General features: G+C 42.8%; 1 protein-coding gene across 1 annotated transcript; it reads right to left on the bottom strand.

The window, feature by feature from the left end:
- Positions 1-1,982: 1,982 nt before the first annotated feature.
- On the bottom strand, positions 1,983-9,265 carry C2H9orf152 (chromosome 2 C9orf152 homolog). Its single transcript, XM_039521677.1, has 2 exons — positions 8,914-9,265; positions 1,983-3,076 (listed from the first exon to the last, which is right to left on the bottom strand). The coding sequence occupies exons 1-2, from the start codon at positions 9,140-9,142 to the stop codon at positions 2,499-2,501; spliced, it is 807 nt and encodes a 268-aa protein (XP_039377611.1). The 5' UTR covers positions 9,143-9,265; the 3' UTR covers positions 1,983-2,498.
- Positions 9,266-20,704: the final 11,439 nt, after the last annotated feature.

The raw sequence follows: 20,704 nt of genomic DNA, 5'->3' as shown, positions 1-20,704 counted from the left end.
TGAAGGCACACTAGACGCATCTTCTGTTGGTGTAGGCTGCATCTATACTCTGGGGTTATGACAGCATACCTATGTGGTTCTGTTCATATGGTGCCATAGTAGTGTAGATACAGGTACAGCAATGGAAGAGGTTTTTCCATCGTTGTAGGACCTCCAGGATCACTGTAAGTCAGTTGGCAAAACTGTATCAGACAGATGTGTGGATTTTTCAACCCTCTGAGAGCAGTAGCTGTGTCAACCTAAGTTTTAAGTGTACACCAGGCCTTAGAAATTAACTCATGATCTCTGCCAACAGCCTGATTCAATAGCTCTAAGGTATGAGCCACCAGTTTATCTCAATAGAGTGTTTGCAACTCAAAGAGAATACCTTATTGAGAGGAATACAATTAATATAAAAGCTCTAAGATACATGAACTGTCCATTCAGTTCAAAAGAATATTAAGTACAATATTAAAGTCTCTAGTTGTAATTTGACCCCCCTAAATTGCAAGGAAGTCTACAAAGATTTACATTTAAAAAGAGTAAGTCTTGCTCTACATTTAAAATGTAGGCTGGCATTGCTATGTCCTCCTCTCAGAGTGTGCTGTGTCTATATTTTCTGTGCCTTTTAATTATTGCCTAATAAAAATAGATTGTCTTCTATTGATCATTGATTAAAAAATCAAAACATTAAAAAATAATAAATTACTGGAGATTTCCTGGCTTCCATTGTGTGAGGCTGGTTAATTTAGTGCCCAGTCCAACTACCATTGAAATAATTGGGTATCCCACCTTTGAATTTAATGGAAGCTGGATCAGGCTCTTAAAGCCGAGGGCAAAAACCTGACACAGTTATCAGCGTTTAACATCCGTGTTTACCATCCCTAACTGTAAACTGACTGGAGAAGTAGGCCAAAAATCACCCCAAAGCATATTGCGCAGTTAAGATGATCTGTTAAAAGTTCGGAGCAACTAATTCTGCGTAGTGTTCATTAATATTTGTAGACCAGTTTTAATATAAAAGTGTATAATATTATTATGGTTATTAGGAAACTATATTTCCTTGAAGTTTGTCTCATAAAGCAGGTGCCCCACTTACTCAGATCTTATTTTAAGACTTGTCTACAGGGGAAGTTGACTGGCAACTGGTATTCCCCTATAGCTATGCCAGTCCCTGTGTGGACACTCTATTCCAGAATCAGTGTGACTTTAGTCTAGAATAATTATGGAATAAAGTCACTTTTATTCCAGAATAGGGTGTTCACATGTGGGATTTATACTGCCATAGCTATAAAAGCTCTAAGATATATGACATTAATATTCTGCTAAATAAGTGCCAATCAATTTCCCTATACAGATAAGTCCTTTAGTAACTTTGGCTGTGTAACAAGTCAAATGGAAAGTTTACATCTCAGGACCAAATCTAATATTGAAGCACATAATAGCTAATTTTGGAAGGTGAAGAATGTTTTTATTACTACCGAATATCAAAGAATGAGAAGTGATACATGGAAAAGATATTCTAGGTTTTCTAGTCCATCCCCTGGTCACTGTAAAATAATTCCCCATAGTGTTCAGTATTTCCTGGGGCTTTGCTCATTCCATCTTGGAATGACCCAAAAAAATGTTTCTCCACCATGACCCTTGGAAGTACATACTGTACATCTGATTTATCTTGTATTTTTATGTTAGTTGGCACCAATTATTTGATTGAAAACCACATCACAACTTGACTAATTCATCTTACTATGGCGGCAACAACACCACCACAAGGTACAGGTGTGTTTCTAATTCACAGCTGGAAGAAACAATTAACAGCATGTGGGATTTATAATAAGGAAAAGTATTTGGATATTTGCTGTATTTAATGCTATTAAGGACAGCAACAGAAATAGGATCTGATGGTTTTATTCACTGTTTTAGGATACACGCAGGAAAATCAATCATAAATAACTTGTGAAAGTAAATGAATAATAAAACCACATGTTAACTAGAATGTATTAATCACCCTTGCTACTGTTGTTCTAAAACCTGCTTCATTTGTTGCTTGTTCAGACAGCTAATCGAATTTTGCAGTACTGAAATCCAATCCTGTTGCTTCATCAGCAATTTTTGTAAATGCTAATCTTTGCTACGGCTTTTTCAAATGATTTGTAATCTCACTATGATAGAATTCTTGTCCCTCAAAAATCAGTAGTTTGGATTTAGAAAAAAAAGAAATCAATGCAAAATGAGTTAACATTAGTTCCTATATTTGAAGGTACAAAAATGAGTATGGATAATCCTGATGATGCTCTAGGTATAAACATTCTTTATTGACCAATACCCTTTATGACATTACAACTCATTTAACAGACTTTTGCCTCTATGAACTTCTAAAACACATTGATTGGCCCATGCAAATTCTTACAATATAAAGTACTAACCCTTTAGCTAGTAAATCAAAATTACTTTAAAAATTAGTTCACTGAAATTTTATTTTAAATTTTAACTAAACTGTACACATTACTGAAATTTCTTTATGGTGAGACATATAATCCAAGTCTTCTTGCAGCTTCTGAGATCCTGGGTGTTTTTTTCTGAGGGAATGGATAGTAGCTTAGCTTCCTGGATATGGGTATACATTTTGTGGATGAAATCTGTTGGTGTGTCCAATTTGCTGAAGAGACTGACTTCAAAGGATACTTCTGGCAGATGCCTGAAATGGAATTGCTATTCTCTTCAGTGGGACTGTTTAACAAACTTGAATTTCCCAGTTCATTGAGTGATACTGTGGATTGTTCACTTGCAGTTAGTGTTTTTTCATATGGCAGCATGACATTTTCCTTCATAGTCAAACTCTCATTGTCAAAGCTAATCTGTTCGTTCCTGCAGTGGGCAAGATCACATGGAGCCTTCTGACAATCAGCTTGTAGTAGACGGTGGATTCCCAAGTGTGTACGCCATGGTGAACTGTCTTGTACATTGCCATTGGAAGTTAACTCCAGGGTGACCTTTCTGACAGGAATGTGTTCTTTAAATTCTTTTGGTTTCCTTGTTTTTTTATTAATTAAAACGGCATTGACCATTGATTCCCCAGGAACAGACTGATTCTCACCTGTGAAGATAGATCCGTAGTCACAAAGATGCAAAAGCTCTGTTTGATGATTATGATGTAACTATTCATACAAATTAAAAATACACACTAGTCCATTTGTTGTGGTATGTGCTTTGCTGCCCTCTACCGGATTGAATTGGAACTGCACAACTTTGTCATAGGCTTTATATTACCAACAGAGCATTTATCTACATTAAGAAAAAAATCTATTTTGACCATGAGTTAGCTGACAGGTCATAACTATCACATGGCAAACTTCTAGTGTAGACAAGACAGTTGTAGTTTTAACATGTCAAGATAAATCGTTTACCCATGCCAGGGGAATTCCCACCTGTCAATTTAGGGCCAAATTCTGGCCACTTTGTGTCATCTGAGTGGCACAAAATGGCTGAAATGGAAAGAATCTGCCATCTTGGTTTTTTTTCCCTCTCATCTGTGGATTTCCTTTTTTGCTGTTCCCTGACCCAAAGAAGGGGAGCTGAAAATAAATGTCTTCCACAGTCATCTAATAAAGAAACATTGTTTTAAATCAGGAAGGTGGCAAGAAAGCAGCATTACATATATTGCGGCCTCAAGTTAATGAGACAGAGCCATTTTCTGCCCTGACTTTACTCCTGCACACCATCAAATTTAATGAGATTGCAGAGGGGACAAAGTCAGGGTAGAATCTGACAGCATTTATTTAAAGCAAAATAATGTAATGTAGCTTCTGAACCAGTTCTCCTCCCATGTCTGTCACTGACTGAGGTGATGGGCCAGTCGTTGAACATCAGTGCCTCAGTTTTCTCATTTATAAAATAGAGAATAATATTTATTAGCTAATCTCATGGAGAGGTGTTGTGAGGATCCATTAATAAATATTTGTAAAGCATTATGTAAGTATTAGTGTTAGTAACATACAAGATATAAGAAACAGAATTGCTGCAAAAGCAAAGGCAGTATTAGCATACAGCAATCAAACTACTAAAAACCAATGGTCTGCTATACATTTAAAATGACTAGAAGTTGATCCCTTAAAAATGTATGGCTCCTACTGACATCTCTACAAGTTCTCATTAAATGTATTTTCAGTTGGTGTATATGTTGTTTAACATAGGAGTTGTGCAGTGTGCTTGTCTTATGTTACTGTAATGATTAGCATTAGGTGTGTCTGCTGAAGTATGGAGTCTGAAGGTTATTAAAATGGAAATTTTGGGGATAGAAGAGTGTAGATTATATTTTGACAGAAAAGCATCCAAACAGTCATTTAAAGTTAATGAGATCACAAGCACTAGATAGTGCAATGAGACCTTTCAGCCTTGGATTTGAAATCAAAGCAGTGGTATTGAAAGAGAATAGGATTGTGTTTTTACAAATATTGTAATTCGTTTTCCTTTGGTGTAACGGTCTTTACAGTGAAATACTCGAAGGTGTGTCAGATACACCTGTTTCACTGGTAATTCTCAAAACAACAACAAAATACTATTTTTTTCAAGATACTTCTCTTAAAAGTTCTTCTCTATGTTCAGAGAGAGGATATAAAGTTTTTTGCTTCGAAGATAGACATGCCATCCCACTTTCCCACATTCAGGATCTGCAGTAATCCATAGAACTCAGTAATGACCTTTTAACAGAACTGTGGAGGTTATGCAGTAAGATATATTAGCAGTTTATTACATACTCTCCAACATTCCACGGTAAGGTCTTTATTTAAATCTTCTTGCACTGAATGGAACTTTTTTTCTATTTAACAAGTGTATATAATGGTTTAATTCCAAGTGTATTTATTGTTTAGGCCTTTTCACTTGCACTTTCATAATAAAGGAACTATGATTGCAGGGTCTTTACATTTTTCAAGGTTTCTGAGTGACACAGGTTAATCAAATTTCACAGGAGCTTTAGAAACTCTCTGAAGAAGCTTTCTATAGGCATATGTTATTGTATGTGACTGTCTCCTATTGTATACTTTGGGTGCCCCCCTAGTCTAGTTCCCAGAATAAGTAATACTTTTTCATTTCCCAGTCTATGATAAATAATGAGTTCATTGGCCTATTTTTCCCCTGAGTGAAGATTTTCAAAGCCTGCCACCTCCTGTTCCTGAATATCAGAAGGAGACTGAAGTGTCATCGTGTGTGTCATGAGAAGGGACAGAAGGAAATCAGATGACTCCCCCACTTACCAATTGAAAATCTGGGAGAACCGATAAATCTAGAAAGTGTTCTAAAAGTCACCAAATCAGGGCTCGGGCAGACAGAGGTGGGAAGTGACCATCCAAAGCCAGGACTCGTCAAAGAATGTCTTGCTGCCAGTCCCCTCCCAATTAAATCAGGACACAAGTTTTGGATGATCACAACTACTTTGTTATCATGGGAGGAGAGGCAGTCTCAAATATAATCATAGAAATAAAATGCTGGAAGAGACCTTGAGAGGTCATCTAGTCCATACCCCATGCTGAGGCAGGACCACGTACACCAAGATAATCCCTGACAGGTGTTTGTCCAACTTGTTCTTAAAAACCTCAAATGATGGGGATTCCACAACCTCCCTTGGTAACCTATTCCACGACTTAATTGCCCTTATAGCTAGAAAGTTTTTCTGAATATCTACCTAAATCTACTCTCCTGCATTGCTTCTTGCCCTCTCTTCAGTGGACATGGAGAACAATTGCTCACAGTCCTCTTTATAACAGCCCTTAACGTATTTGAAGACTATTATCAGGTCTCCCCATAGTCGTCTTTTCCAAAGATTAAACATGCTTAGATTTTTTGGACCTTTCCTCATAGGTCAGGTTTTCTAAACCTTTTATTCTTTTTGTTGCTCTTCTCTGGACTTTCTGCAGTTTGCCCACATCTTTCCTAAAGTGTGTTGCCCAAAACTGGACATAGTAGTCCAGCTGAGACCTCTCCAGCGCTGAGTAGAGTGGGACTGTTGGGTCTGTTACAGGAGTGGGTGGATGAGGTTCTGTGGCCTGTGATTTGCAGAGCTTAGGCTAGATGATCACAATGGTCCCTTCTGGCCTTAAGGCCTATGAGACAATTACCTCTCACGTCTTACATACAGGACTCTTGTTAATACACTACAGAATGATATTAACCTTTTTGCAACAGCAATACATCATTGGTTCATATTCAATTTGTGATCCACTATAGCCCCCAGATCCTTTTGAGCAGTCCGACTGCCAAGCCAGTTATTCTCCATTTTGTGGTTCTGCATTTGATTTCTCCTTCCGTTTTAAGTGAAGTACTTCACACTTATCTGTATTGAATTTTATCTTGTTGATTTCAGATCAATTCTCCAATTATTCAAAGTCCTTTTGAATTTTAATCCTGCCCTCCAAAAGGCTAGTAACTTCTCACAACTTGGTGTCATCTGCAAATTTCATAAGCATACTCTCTGCTCCATTATCAAAGTCATTAACGAAAATATTGAATAGTATTGGATCCTGGATAGACCCCTCTGGACCCCTCTAGATATGCCCTCCTGCTTTGACAGAATACCATTGATAACTATTCTCTGAGTGTGGTTTTTCAACCAGTTGTGCACCTATGTGATAGTAATCTCAGCTAGACATTTCCCTAATTTTCTTATGAGTGTGTCGTGGAACAAATAGGCAAGATCCATACAATGTAGGGATTTATTGGTCAACACGAAGACCCTAGGCTGGGATTTTCAAAGTGTCATAAGGGAGTTAAGTGCCCAACTTCCACTGCATCAGAGTGGGAGTTGGGAATCTAACTCCTGTGTGCTCCTTTGAAAATCCCACCCTTAATTGTGAAAAGGTCGACATTTGAAAAAGAATGCAGCCATCTTCCCACGCACTGATGGCCATTACTGCTACCTGAGCACTCATAAGTATTAATAAGCTCCCCAGTTTGTTAACCTTAAAAACATGGAACCAGATTGTCAGCCCTGCCAAAATCCATGCAGCAAAGGGCCTTTAAAGGTGCCTCAAGCAGTAACAGTAACCCTCCTAATGGCCCTATATATATATGTCTATATATATATATACATGAAACAAGAAAGCTTAGTGAGGGCGTGTGCCTCTGTACAGTGTCTAGTACCTGATTGGTGCATCTGGAAACTACTGTAACATAAATATTAAATAAAAGTGTAGTACCCTGCTGGACAGTGCTCTTAGACAGAAGAACAGTTACCCAGTGTTACCCTCACGGATCTCTCAGAGAAAAAGGAACACAGCCATCTGTGTAGCCATCCTCTGTAATATAAATGTGCTGCCCTCCCAAAAGTTAATCCATCAACAGTTTCATGTGTCTGAATGATTGTGTTTTGGTGTGCTGGCCAAATTTCAACTCAGATAATTACATTCAATTTATTTGCAGTCTTTCTGGAATTTCATTTGGATACAGTGCATTTCACTTCCTCTCCTAAGCTGTTTTGTATTGTTGCTGTGTTCTTTTAAATACTTGAGGTGTTTCACCCCAGATGTAGCTGCATTTCAGTGTTGGATGAACTGGTTCTTCTGTATGTATATACTTTTCCTCTTCATGGGGTTAATTAATATTTATGTTTCAATGCCCTTGAGTTAAAGGAGATATAGAACTGCATCTATTACATATTATTATTTAATTACATTATTTACTTTTTCTGCACTTCTACATCCAGCCAGAATCCAGAACTGCTGAAAAATGCGCAGGAAAATGTAAAGTAAGAAATAGGCTAAATTATTTTGACACACACCAAATTTGGTTTGGACACAGGTTTGGGGGTTCTTAGCTTATCAGATTTATTTCACTCACCTCTGAAATAAACACCAAACTCTGTTAAATCACATTAATTTTATTCATGCTGCAACTATTAAACTAAAGAAGTTTAAATGACTTTCTTTACTTTCATGGCTCTTCAGATCAGCTTAGAAAGAAAAGAGAAGCAAAGCAATATAATACCTGTAAACAATATTCTAATAAACTTTAAAAAATTTGCTAATATTGGTTATACCAAAACCTGTCTGATGTGGCAGCTAAGTGTCACATGTCATTTGTTTCCCTGTGGGCACATATTCAAAATAATATACAGTGAAACCACTTCCACCAGGCACCCCTCTGAAGCTAGCACATTAAAGTTACGCCCGTTGTTCCCAGTATAATTTAGCTCATTTTAAACTAAAGCCTAACTTCTGCTTGACTTTTGCTGCTGCCTTGGTTAGTCTTTTAGGACAGGCTTCATGGAACACGTTAAAACAGGAAGAACAAAAGGTGCAAGACAGTATTGTTAGGTTAACCATTTGAAAGCATTAAGGAAAGCAGAAATCTGACAAGAGCTATATGCTGCAAACACTATCACCAATTAACGGTAAGTAATTGGTACCTATGAAAATTAACATTTGCAGTATCAAGAAGTGCATGTAACTTACATAACAATATCTTAAAATACATAAAATCATCTCAAACAAACATTAAAAAGTGTTTCACTGCTTCCTTTTCTAATTTATTTGTTAACTATTAGACCAGAGGTTCTCAAACTGGGGATTGTGAGGTCATTACGTGGTGGGGGTCGCGAGCTGTCAGCCTCCACCCCAAATCCCACTTTGCCTCCAGCATTTATAATAGTTTTAAATAAATTAAAAACACTTTTTTTAATATATAAGGGGGGGGTCACTCAGTGGCTTGCTATGTGGGAGGGGTCACTAGTACAAAAGTTTGAGAACCACTGCATTAGACTACTTTTCAGTGGAATGAACAAAGAAACAAAGACATCAGCCACATGAAAACAGTCCACTTTGTACTTTCCTTGCAAGCTGTGCATAAGCATTCAAAAGTATCTTAAGTTAATGAAGACTTAAAGGAGTTCCCTTGAACCCTCCACATTTCTCAGGTTTGATCTATGAATCTGAAGCATACCTGTTTTAAACACAATAATGTGTGTTTGCAGCTTTTGCTTCTGTTTTATACAGTCATACTGCTCCTCAAGTAAGCTTACGTCCATCTTGGTTGGCTGCGTGTCACCGTCTGAAGCCTGTTGCTCTGGTGTATGAGTCACTAAGAAAATACCACAGATACATTTGTAAGCTTGCACCATCTGTTTCCACAAGGAAGACAAAGTTAAGCAGAAGCAAGAGACGTCCTTCATTATGTTTGCAAAGAAGAAAATCAAGTTTGCAACATTTAAAATGTTCCTAAACGAAGCAATAACTTTTTGGTAGGTATAGCAGCCCCTTTCACTGCCTGGTGCATTCAAAGTTGTAGATTTCAATCAGCTTGTTTTCAGATACATTCAGTGTGTACTGAACTTCAGAAAACATTTAACGACAAGATCCGTTCAATTGAATTTAATGTTTACTTAAGGTTGAGCATATGAATCTTTGCCAAAAAACACAGTGAAGTACAAAACACCATTGAACAAAACAGGTGACCAAAGGATTGGATGATATTGGTTTATGTAGTAATCTCAATTTTTAAAGAAACACCATCATGTTCTATCATGAGAGTGGTTCCATTCAGACTTTACATTCAGGATTATTCTATGCAGTTTCCACTTAGCCCTCCCAATCTAATTGTTGCTGCTTTGCCAAATATCTTTAAAAAGTAGGTAAAATTCACAGTGAAGAAACATGTGCACATCAGTCTCCTTTCAGTGTGTGTGCACCTGGGACTGTAAACTGTGAACCACCGGGGCTGCATGCCTCAGTAGATAAGGCATAGGCTTGGGAGTCAGGAGTTGGAAATTCTAGAATCTGGTCCTGACACTACCTCATTTAATTTTCCTGCCTTTCAGTTATTCTGTGTGTAAAATGGGGGGAAATTTTACCTGCTCTCCTTTGTAAAACATTTTGAGACCTATGGAACTGCCTTCCCAGGGGAGCGGTGGGGGCAAAACCCCTAACTGGCTTCAAGACTGAGCTAGATAATTTTATGGAGGGGATGGTATGATGAGACTGCCTATAGGAGAATGTAGCTGATGTGCAACTGCGAGCAGCAAATATCCGGTAATGGGACACTAGATTGGGAGGGCTGTGAGTTACTACAGAGAATTCTTTTCCAGGTATCTGGCTGGTGGGTCTTGCCCACATGCTCAGGGTCTAACTGATTGCCATATTTGGGGTCAGGAAGGAATTTTCCCTTGGGTCAGAGAGAGACACTGGGTTTTTTTCACTTTCCTCTGCAGCACGGGGCCTGGCTCACTTGCTGGTTTAAACTAGTGTAAATGGTGGATTCTCTGTAACTTGAAGTCTTTAAATCATGATTTGAGGACTTCAGTAACTCAGCCAGAGGTTGTGGATCTGTTACATGAGTGGGTGGGTGAAGTTCTGTGGCCTGCAATGTGCAGGAGGTCAGACTAGAGTCTAGTCACTAGATGATCATGATGGTCCCTTCTGACCTTAAAGTTTATGAGTCTATCGATGAAATGTGCTAGAAGTGTGAAGTATTAGTAAGGCTTTTGCACAGTTCCCACATGACATTCTTATAAGCAAACTAGGAAAATGTTGTCTAGATGAAATTACTATAAGGTGGGTGCACTATTGATTGAAAGACTATACTGAAAGAGTAATTATCAAAGGTTCACTGTCAAACAGGGAGGACCTATCTAGTGGGGTCCCACATGGGTCCTTCCTTGGGCTGACACTATTCCTAGGGTCCTTCAAAATGACCGTGACACATTAGAGATTTGGTCTGAATTCAACACATGAAATTCAATAAAGATAAGTGCAAAGTACTTCACTCAGGAAGCACAAATACAAAATGGGGAATAATTGGCTAAGTGGTAGTACTGCTGAAAAGGGTGTAGGGTTTATAGTGGATCGCAAATTGAATATGAGCCAGCAATGTGATGCAGTTGCAAAAAACCTAATATTTTAGTGTGTATTAACAGGAGTGTTGTATGTAAGACACAGGAGGTAACTGTCCCACTCTACTCAGCACTGGTGAGGCCTCAGCTGGAGTAATGTGTCCAGTACTGGGCAATATGCTTTAGGAAAGATGTGGAGAAATTGCAGAGTCGAGAGAAGAGCAACAAAAATAATAAAAGGTTTAGAAAACCTGACCTATGAGCAGAGGTTAAAAAAACTGGGCATATCTAGTCTTAAGAAAAGATGACTGATTGGGGACACGATAACAGTTCTCAAATATGTCAAGGGCTGTTATAAAGAGGACAGTGATCAATTGTTCTCCATGTCCACTGAAGAGAGGTTAAGAAGCAATGGGCTTAATCTGCAGGAATGTAGATTTAGGTTAGATATTAAGAAAAACTTTCTGACTTAAGCTCTGGGAAAGGCTTCCAAGGGAAATTGTGGAATACGCATCATTGGAGGTTTTTAAGAATTGGTTGGAGAAACACCTGTCAGGGATGGTCTAGGTTTACTTGGTCCTATCTGAGCACAGGGGTCTGGACTTGATCACTTCTCAAGGTCCCTTCCAGCACTACATTTCTATGATTCTATGTTTTCTGTTCTTATGAGTCTTATAGAAGTTATTTCCTTTGGTATCCCAGCCCTTGCAAAGACCTTCCTGAGCTCATTTACTACTGTAGGTGCGTTCACGGTGCACAATGGGATGACTTCGGGATACCATGTGGCTTAGTCTACTATCACCAGTATATAACAGAATCCCAATGCATTCTTCTCAAGGGTCCCAATAAATCCACCCTTACCCATTCGAAGGGTACACCCAGCACCGAGAGTGGAATCAGGGGCCTTAGACATCTCTTTGGGTCCTGCCAACTGGCATTCAGGATGCAAGGCATAGAAATTGTGCACTATTTGGTGGATGCCCAGCCAGAAGAACTTACAGGCCACCCTCTCCAGCATCTTTTCTCTCCCCAAGTGCCTGGCACACAGCACCGAATGGGCTAGGTGTAGTAGCCTCTGGCAGAACTTTTTTGGTACCCGCAGTTGGTGCCATTTTTCCTGGGATTGGGTGTCTCTCATCACTCAGTATAGCCATTCATTGCAGAGCTCGAAGTGGGGCCACTGCTTTGCCTACTGGGTTTCACCCTCTTCCCCCTCCAGGACAGCTACCTGCTCCCAAGCGCAGCTCAGAATCTTTTCCTCCCTTTGTTCCTGCATGAAGTCTTCCTCTAATGGTAGCCAGTCATGGGTTGCTTCCTTGGATGTGCTTGGGCTAGTGGGCTCTTGGGTCAACGTTCCTGGCTGGCCTGAGGGACCCCGCCAGGACCTTTCACCTTGTCCTGTCCCATAAGCCCCCTTGTTTTGGGGTTTGGGTCGACCTCTGCTGGGGGTTCTTTGTTCCACTGCTGCAGGAGTTCTCCAAAGTATCTCCAACCTCGTTCCAATATTATTGGGTAGGGCAGCATTGTCACTAAGCTGACTCAGCAAATCTCAGTGAGGCCCTCTACTTTAAGTTGCAGTTTTGTCATGAGGTAGAACTGCATATCCCTGTGGATGTGTTAGAGTTAGATAGAGGCCGCTGGCTTGTCAGGGAACTCCACCAGGCTTGTCTGGATGATGGTCTGGCTGCATCCAGAGTCCACCAGGCCCGTCACTGTGATGCCATTGACATGTCCTGGCAGCAGCATATTAGTTGGGCCCGGTTTGGGTGTCTGCTATCCATGCCTGCTCATAATTGCGGTTCATAAAGGGGCACTCCTGCCTGAAATGCCCCTCCTGTCCACACTCAGCCTGGAGCTCGCAGCCCCCCCCCCCCTTACCACGCGGCTCTGAGCGGGGCGGAGCTCAGGGGCCCCGCTGGAGCCACGCTGCAGCTGTTCAGGAACGGTCCTGGATGGGCTGAGGCTCCGGGTGATGGGGGAGCCAGGGGTAAGGGGCCGGGGCCAGAGGGGTTGGTTAAGGGGCAGGGAGTCCCAGGGACAGTCAGGGGACAGGGAGGGGGCAGAGGTTGTGGGGGGCGGTCGGGGACAGGGAATGGGGAGGCTGGATTGTGGGCATTCTGGAGGTCTGTCAGGACTCAGCGGGGGGGGGGGTGGATAGGGGTCAGGGAAGTCAGGGGACAGAGAGCGGGGATAGGGTCCAGAGGTGGTTGGGGGTGGGGTCTCTGGGGGACGGTGAGGGGACAAGGAGCAGGATGGGTCGGGGATTCTGAGGGGGGGCGGGCAGTCGTGGGGGCAGGAAGTGGGTGGGGTCGGATGGGGGCAGGGCCAGGCTATTTGTGAGGCACAGCCTTCCCTACCCTAAAGCTCATTCAGCAGTTTGAGGCTTGCAGAAGAGCCAAGCTGTGAGCTTTTCCATTAGGGCTACCATCCCTTTCACTTCTCAAATGCCAAATTATAGTCTATATCTAATTTCAGTGCCATAGGGAGATTCATGTCAGGGGAGGGTAGCTTCATTTAAAATTAGCCACTGGGGGAGGGATCACAAGAGAAGAGCAATATCCTGCCCAACCCTACCAAGGGAGATCCCCCGCTCCCCTGCATTCCCTGAGGCTTGAGAGAGGTTAATTCAATGGTTCTCAAACTTTTATACTGGTGACCCTTTCACATAGCAAACCTCTGAATGCGACTCCCCACCTTATAAATTAAAAACACTTTTTTATATATTTAACACTATTATAAATGCTGGAGGCAAAGCGGGGTTTGAGGTGGAGGCTGACAGCTCATGACCCCCAGTAAAACCTTGTGACCCCCTGAGGGGTCCTGTCCCCTAGTTTGAGAACCCCTGGGTTAATTTAATTTTAGCACCCTGTGTCCATTCACATGCATGTGCTATTTTGAGCATTTCAGTTTTCACAACATAGGCTCATCCCAGATTCTGGAACAAGCTCAAATGCTCAGTTCGTGGAGTATGTACATAAGCTATACTAAAGACAAACCCACAGTAACCATCTCCAGTTTGTGAGGGACCCCATGGAGCCAGTCTCTAGGAAACAGATAAATACATGGAGGTTAAGTCCATTAATGGCAATTAGCCAGGATGGGTAAGGAATGGTGTCCCTAGCCTCTGTTTGTCAGAGGGTGCAGATGGATGACAGGAGAGAGATCACTTGATCATTACCTGTTAGGTTTACTCCCTCTGGGGCACTTGGCATTGGCCATTGTCGGTAGACAGGATACTGTGCTGGATGGACCTTTGGTTTCACCCAGTATGGCTGTTCTTATGTTCTAACCTAAATGAACCCGAAGTTATGGAGACAGATATGAGTCAAGGAAGCCAGCAGAGTATCAGAAACCTGGAAAAAAATCTCTGACTGGATGGGCTCAGGCGTTTGGTCACAAGCTGAGGTGGTTCAAAAGTTTTGGATTTTTTTTATGCAGAATTTTTTCATTGTTTCTATAAACAATCAAACACAGCAAGCAGCAAATATTTGGCCACACACTTCTGAAACCCCAAACCATAGTTTTGGCAGACTAATTTCAGCTTTTCAATTAAAAAAACCACAACAAATTTTGAAGGAAAGCAGACATTGTCCGTGATTTTTTTCTGCTTTTTAAAAACTCCTAGTTTTCTATCCAGAATAAGTTTTGATGAAAAATATTTGTCCAACCCTTTTAATGAGCTTTAGTGCCTTTTAGAACTAGCTGATGCTGAGAACCAGTGATACCATGTAAAGAAGTTTTCTCAAAACTGCGTTTGTGCCGAGATGCAGAAGGTTTATTTTTCCCAGGGCTGCCCGTGGGGGGTAGTGCAAGTGGGGCAATTTGTGCCGTGCCCCAGAGGGGCCCCCACGAGAATATAGTATTGTATAGTATTGCAATTTTTTTTATGGAAGGGGCCCCCGAAATTGCTTTGCCCCAGGCCCCCTGAATCCTCTGGGCAGCCCTGGGTCAGAGTCTTGCTTCCAGGAGTCCCTGCCCTTGGCATTAATGAGGATGGACCCTTAGTGAACACATAATTGTCCTTTAGGTTCATGGTCTCTGCCAGTGTTGACAACCAATGGTGCTTTACCCATCCCTTCCCCTTGGTTGGGAGACTCTGGGTGAATTGTTCTAGCATGATCATTTCCCCCCATCTGTGTCACATCTGTTTTTCTGGGTCTAACCAGTGCCAACACTGGTTCTTCAATTGTTGGGCCACCACCTGGGACTGGGTTCCAGGCAGGTATTTTCTTTGCAAAACCTCTGGCAGAACGTCTTGGGGGTTGATATCTAGGTAGTCGAATATGGCTGTTTTTACCTTGGTGTAGTCTAGTGCTTCAGGGGATCCAAGCTCCAAAGGCTGCTTATGCAGGGCCAGTCAAGAATGGGGGTATCAGGGTGGCCCAGTGTTCTGGTGGCCAACATGCGGTGATGCTCACCCATTCAACGGTGAGCAGGAAGGCTTTGGGGTCGTCTCGGGGGCCCATTTTCGTGAGCCAAATGGGCAGCCCACTTGGGAAGGCGTCTCCTATGAATCTGGGCGCTGTGATGTTGGATGTCCCCTGGGGCTGTAATAGTTTTGCGACCATCTGGATCAGGCGTTCTTGTTGTGCCTGGCCCTGTGCCACCAGCTCCCAAATTAGCTGTTGTTTTTAGGCCACTTGCTGTTGTTGCTGGGACACAGTCTGTTGCAGTATTTGCCTTTGTTGCTGCTCTTGCTGGGCCACCTGCTGTTGCTGGTTCTCCATCATCCATTCCAGCAGCTCTGAATCCATGGCCTCTTTAGGGTCGTTCAATCAGTTGTCTGATGGTCCTTTTAACAGGACTTGGGCGATGCCTACATTCTCCACCACGTGTCGGGAGAGGTCCAGGTCTAGTCCCAGCAGCACTGCCTGGTGGTCGTTCTCTGTTATGTCACCTAATGGTTAGAGTCAGATGGCCATATCCTCCAATGGCAAGAGTCAATGGCTGCCTCGCCTGGTGGCTAAAGTCAATAGTTGTGGTGTTTAGTGGTTGTATCACCCAGTGCTGAGAGTCAATGGCTTCCTTGCCTAGTGGCTAAATGGCTATATAAGCTAATGGTGAGAGTTGATGGCCACTTCACCCAGTGGTGAGAGTCAATGGCCAGGAGTAGGAGAACCTGGGCTCTCCCTGCTCCACCAGGTCCTAACCCAGAGCCCAGTGAAACAATAATTCAAAATGTGTGGCCTAGGAGGCATGCGCTTCTACACCTGCTCTCTGGGCCACTTCCTACCTTGGCTTCTGTTCCTCTGTTGGTGTCACTGGTTCGCCTCTGGGTCCCTACTGGAGTCCTCTGTGTACATGTTCCCAAGGGTTGTCCTCTTGCAGTCGCGTCTTGTCAACCTCTGTGACAAAAAGGCTTGGAGCAGCTTGGTGCCTCAGCGGCTTCTCGGCAGGAGCCTGCAACACAAAACTGCTCTCCTGCTCCGTCCAACCAGACTGAGCTGAGCTGCTCCCGTTTGATCTCAGTCTGTACTGTGAGCATGCCCAGCAAGGGTGTCTGGGTGGGGCTTTCTGGACAGAGAGTTGCTTCTTAACCCTTTATTCACCAGTGTGGGGTTTGTACACCACTTCACATACGTGATGTTGACAATTTGTGTTCCAGCTGTTATCAAGCTTTAATTTTTTGAATCTCAATGTCTACTGTGATTAAATAACTATTGTCTGACCCTCTATTGTCAGTTTCCTCCATAATTTCCCACAGTTGTGAAAATTTAAATTGATAAATATAAAAAATGTTTAAAACCCATAATTTTGCTCAACTGGGAAAATTAAAATAAATAAAAATAGAAAAAATGCTTAAAAATAAACATCAATATTATCTCTCAAAAATTATATAAAAAAATCAAAATTCTGCCAAGCCTCATCATTCTCTAGGGATCCTCAGCACACTTGTGACTTGCAGGCCATGCTCCCTGCCTAATCTGCCATACTGTCTATCTTACATTACCAAGAGGATGATAAGACAAAACAGCTGCTGCTCAGGAGCTGTGGATCCTTCCTGTAGGTAAGCTCCCTGCTACTGACACTGGAAGAGAGCATATGATTCATAAGAGTTATCACATGGATCCCACCTTTGGTACACTAATTTGGTAATTTACCTCCAAGAATGACTGGTAGTTGATGCTTTGGAGGAAAGTGAGCTCCTCCTCCCATAATGCACTTGGCCAATTTTGCAATGCTGCTCTGAGTTGTGGGGGGAACTGGTGTCCTTCTCCACACCATCAGGCTCTCTGTTTATACAATGAAGCATGAGATGTGATTGACCATATAGTTTTAGCTGGCATTAGATACAAACTTTATTAATGGTCATAAAAGTTAGCCAACCCTTTCTAAAATCCAAACACCAGTATTTGACTCTGACCACCTGTGAACGTGTATCGCATAAACAATTGCCTTATCAGCATCCCTTGAAAGTTAAATTTAGGTTCTACTCAAACAGATGTGCATCTACCTATTAAATAAAAAAGCATTTAAAGTATATTATAGTCTATATGAGGCAATAATTTCTGGTAGCAATAACTTTACAGTCTAAATAGAAAAACACAAATAAGGAAGAGAAACAGAGGCACAGTGACTTGCTCAAAGTCAGACAGGTCCATAGCTAAACAGGGAATAGAACTCAACTTTCCTGACTTCCAGTCTTGTGTGCTATCCACTGGAACATGCTGCCTCTCTAAAATAAACTAATGACTAGGGGGTATGATTAAAACTCCAGAGGTAGGAATAGAGCTTATTTTTGGAAACACTAATATGCAACTAGAGTGTGATCCATGAAACAAGCTACAGGTCTAACCTAGAGAAGTTAATACAGTAAATTGATTTAATTGCTTTTGATGTTCAGTAAACTGATACAATTAATCCTTTGAAATGGAACACCTGTAGCTTCTGTTCCCACCAAAGTTCAATATGAGCGAGTAACAATAGAAGGATCTGCTTTGCCCTCATGCCTTACTTATGTATTAATAGTAAAAAAAAAATTCTGTTTTCTCACTGACATATAGACACTACTGGAATTGCTTATCTTTGGTCAGAAAGGCAGGATACATGCTCCTTTCTGGCATTGTCACCATTTCTGCTTTATAAATCAGCTAGCAGGTGACACTTCTGAGAGGAGAGCAGCTAATACTCTCCTTGTAGGTCTAATTCAGATAATTTCTTTAGATTCACTCCAGATTCCCATCATTGTGTGCTCCCTGAAGCATGCAGGAGGTGGTACTATGGGAGTGATGTGGCTGGGTTTTTTTTTTTTTCATCTTAATGCTAGAAACTTACAGGTCTAGGGTTTAGCCCATATATTGCAAGAACCATCTTTTTGTTTTGTGTTTGTACAGCACCTAGCACAGGGATGGGCAAACTTTTTGGTCCAAGGGCCACATCTGGGTATGGAAATTGTATGGCAGGCCATGAATGCTCACAAAATTGGGGGTTGGGGTGCGGGGATGTGTGTGAGAGCTCCGGCTGCGGGTGCGGGCTCTGGGGTGGAGCTGGGGATGAGGGGTTGAGGGTGCTCCGGGCTGGGACCGAGGGGTTCGGAGGGCAGGACGGGGATCAGGGCTGGGGCAGGGGTGCAGGCTCTGGGTGGTGTTTACCTCAAGCAGCGACCTGGGTGCCCCATGCGTAGGAGCCAGAGCGGGGACGTGCCACTGCTTCCGGGAGCCGTGCAGAGTAGGGCAAGCCCCTGCCCCTGCCCCCTGGCAGTAGCTCGAGGGCCGGATTAAAATACCTGGAGGGCCGGATACGGCCCCTGGGCCGTAGTTTGCCCACCCCAACCTAGCATAATGGAGTCCTGGTCCAAGGTGCTGTGGTAATACAAATAATAAATAGTAATAAATAATATTAATAACAAGCACAAAAACCATTTCTTTGCACTGGTACACATATCTTTGCACATACTGTAGGTTCTGAGACATTATTGCTTAGTAGAGTATCTGTGTGCAAGCTTGTCTCAATTAACAAACTGTCAAAATGTCTGATCTGAGTGACTATTTGATTATGGATCGAAATCTGAAATGCGATATTCTCTTTAAAGTCTGTTTTACATCACACGGCAGAAGCAATTTTTCATTTCCTGGAGGTAAAAAAAATTGTGGGGTGCTTCAAAATCCAAAGGCAATGGCTTTTGCCAGAGTTAGACATTTACCTTCCTTGACCTTGTTTGCAAAGCCTCTCATCAGGAGGATCTATGTAATTTTATCTAGTAAAAATAATTTGCTATCTAAAAATCCATTAATGGATTAAATTATTTTTTCTGGAAATCTCTGGGCAATAATTATTGTTGATTTAACAGAAGGGAAAAAACAACAGCATTCCTAATGGTTAATTACAACTGTGTGTGTCACCTGTATCATTATGTTTGTCTACAGATCTGGCACAAAATGATGTTTAGACTCAATGATATGGATGATTGTACAGTGGTGTACATGGTTATTTGCATTGTTTATATGGGTAGTGTTGGAAGTATACCCCACATAGCAGTGGCGTAGCCAGGTTTTAAGTGTAGGGGGAACAAACATAAAAAAGGTGCCTTCCCTTGGCTCCTCCTCTGGCCACGCCCCTGACTCCTCCCGTTTCCCCCCCCAGATTAACCCCGGGGCCGGCTCAGGACTCCTGCGGGCTTCCCGAGGGTGCGGATACCACCCTGTCCCTGGGAGAGTCTCTCCTGCCCAGCGCACTCTGCAGGTGTCCCCTGCCAGGCTGTGCCACCCGGCCCCACCCGCGGGGTCCCATCCCCCCCACCCCAGACTTCAGGCTCCTGCACTGCGCCAGGGCCCGCAGTCCAGACAGCACGGCCTGCGCCCCTGCCCTGCGGGCCTGGCCCCGGGGAGCCCCTTGCCCGGATCCCCCAGTGCAAGGCACCGGACCCCCACCGCTCACCTTCCGTCCTGCGCTGCCGCCTGTCCCCGACCTGCTCCCAGCGTTAGGTGTGTTCCATGTGGGGCTCGCCAGCCAGGCAGCCTTAAAGGCGCAGGGGCCCTTTCGCCTCCGCCCGCCGCATTAGCAAGGGGTGGGGAGTGCTTGGCCACTGAGCCCTGAGCTGCCGCCGCAGAAGGTGGCTGCGGTGATGTTGGGGCTGAGCGTGGGGCACGATGGCTGAGGAGCCGGCCCCCTGGCTCCTCTGGCCGCTCCTGCCGCCCCCCATGGCTCCTCCTGCCATGCTGCCGCCAGCGCCAGCCCGGCAGGCGCTGCTTTTTGAAAACGTGCTGAGGGGAAGCAGCTGCTTCCCCTGAACCCTGCTAGCTGTGCTACTGCCACATAGTCTGATTGGGGTGCAGAGACAGGATCCAAATATCTTGCAATTTTTTAATTAGCATTATGATGCAAAATCAAGGTTATCATCATAATTCTCTGCCTTCCTATGATTTTCCTTTTTATACAACCTTGAAAGGTTAAAAACAGACTATTACATCAAAAGATAAACACATGGTAGCGAACTTAAAGGTAAAACACACAAAGAGAAGAAAGAAACAGGATCTCTACTATGGTCTGATTAATTGTACACATTTTGGGTTCCAGAAATTATTGGCGCAGTCAATAGTAATTGCTTACTTCCTTTTTCATGAGATATTTGATAAGAGGATGCAGATTTCTATGGCTTACAAATACATCTTTAACTCTTGAGTCCTAGTTAAGGCATGCTCATTACTAGGGATTTAGCAATGGTTAGAACACAAGGCTGGCCTTCAGGACTCCTGATTCTATTTCAACTGGCCTCACTTGGGGGATCACCATACCTGTGCTGCAAGCTTCCAGAATCTTCCAATGGGGCCACTCATCCCTTCCCCCACCTCCTCTCATGAAGGATTTTGAGGATATGTAAGAGGAAGTGACCCCAACCATCCTTCAGTTCCTTCTAACTGTGAAGGTGTGACGGGATTCCCGGGGTACAACATGGAACTGGAACTG

The sequence above is a fragment of the Mauremys reevesii genome, linkage group 2 (assembly GCF_016161935.1).
Source record: "Mauremys reevesii isolate NIE-2019 linkage group 2, ASM1616193v1, whole genome shotgun sequence".
NCBI classification, from domain to species: Eukaryota; Metazoa; Chordata; order Testudines; family Geoemydidae; genus Mauremys; species Mauremys reevesii.
This window is presented reverse-complemented; position numbering and strand designations above follow the sequence as displayed.

Bases quoted from the DNA above. Each gene is read 5' to 3' on its own strand.
- C2H9orf152 (XM_039521677.1), bottom strand. From the start codon at position 9,142: ATGAAGGACGTCTCTTGCTTCTGCTTAACTTTGTCTTCCTTGTGGAAA. The intron at 3,077-8,913 runs GTATGCTTCAGA...CTATCTTCACAG, and splicing joins CATTATTGTGTTTAAAACAG to GTGAGAATCAGTCTGTTCCT.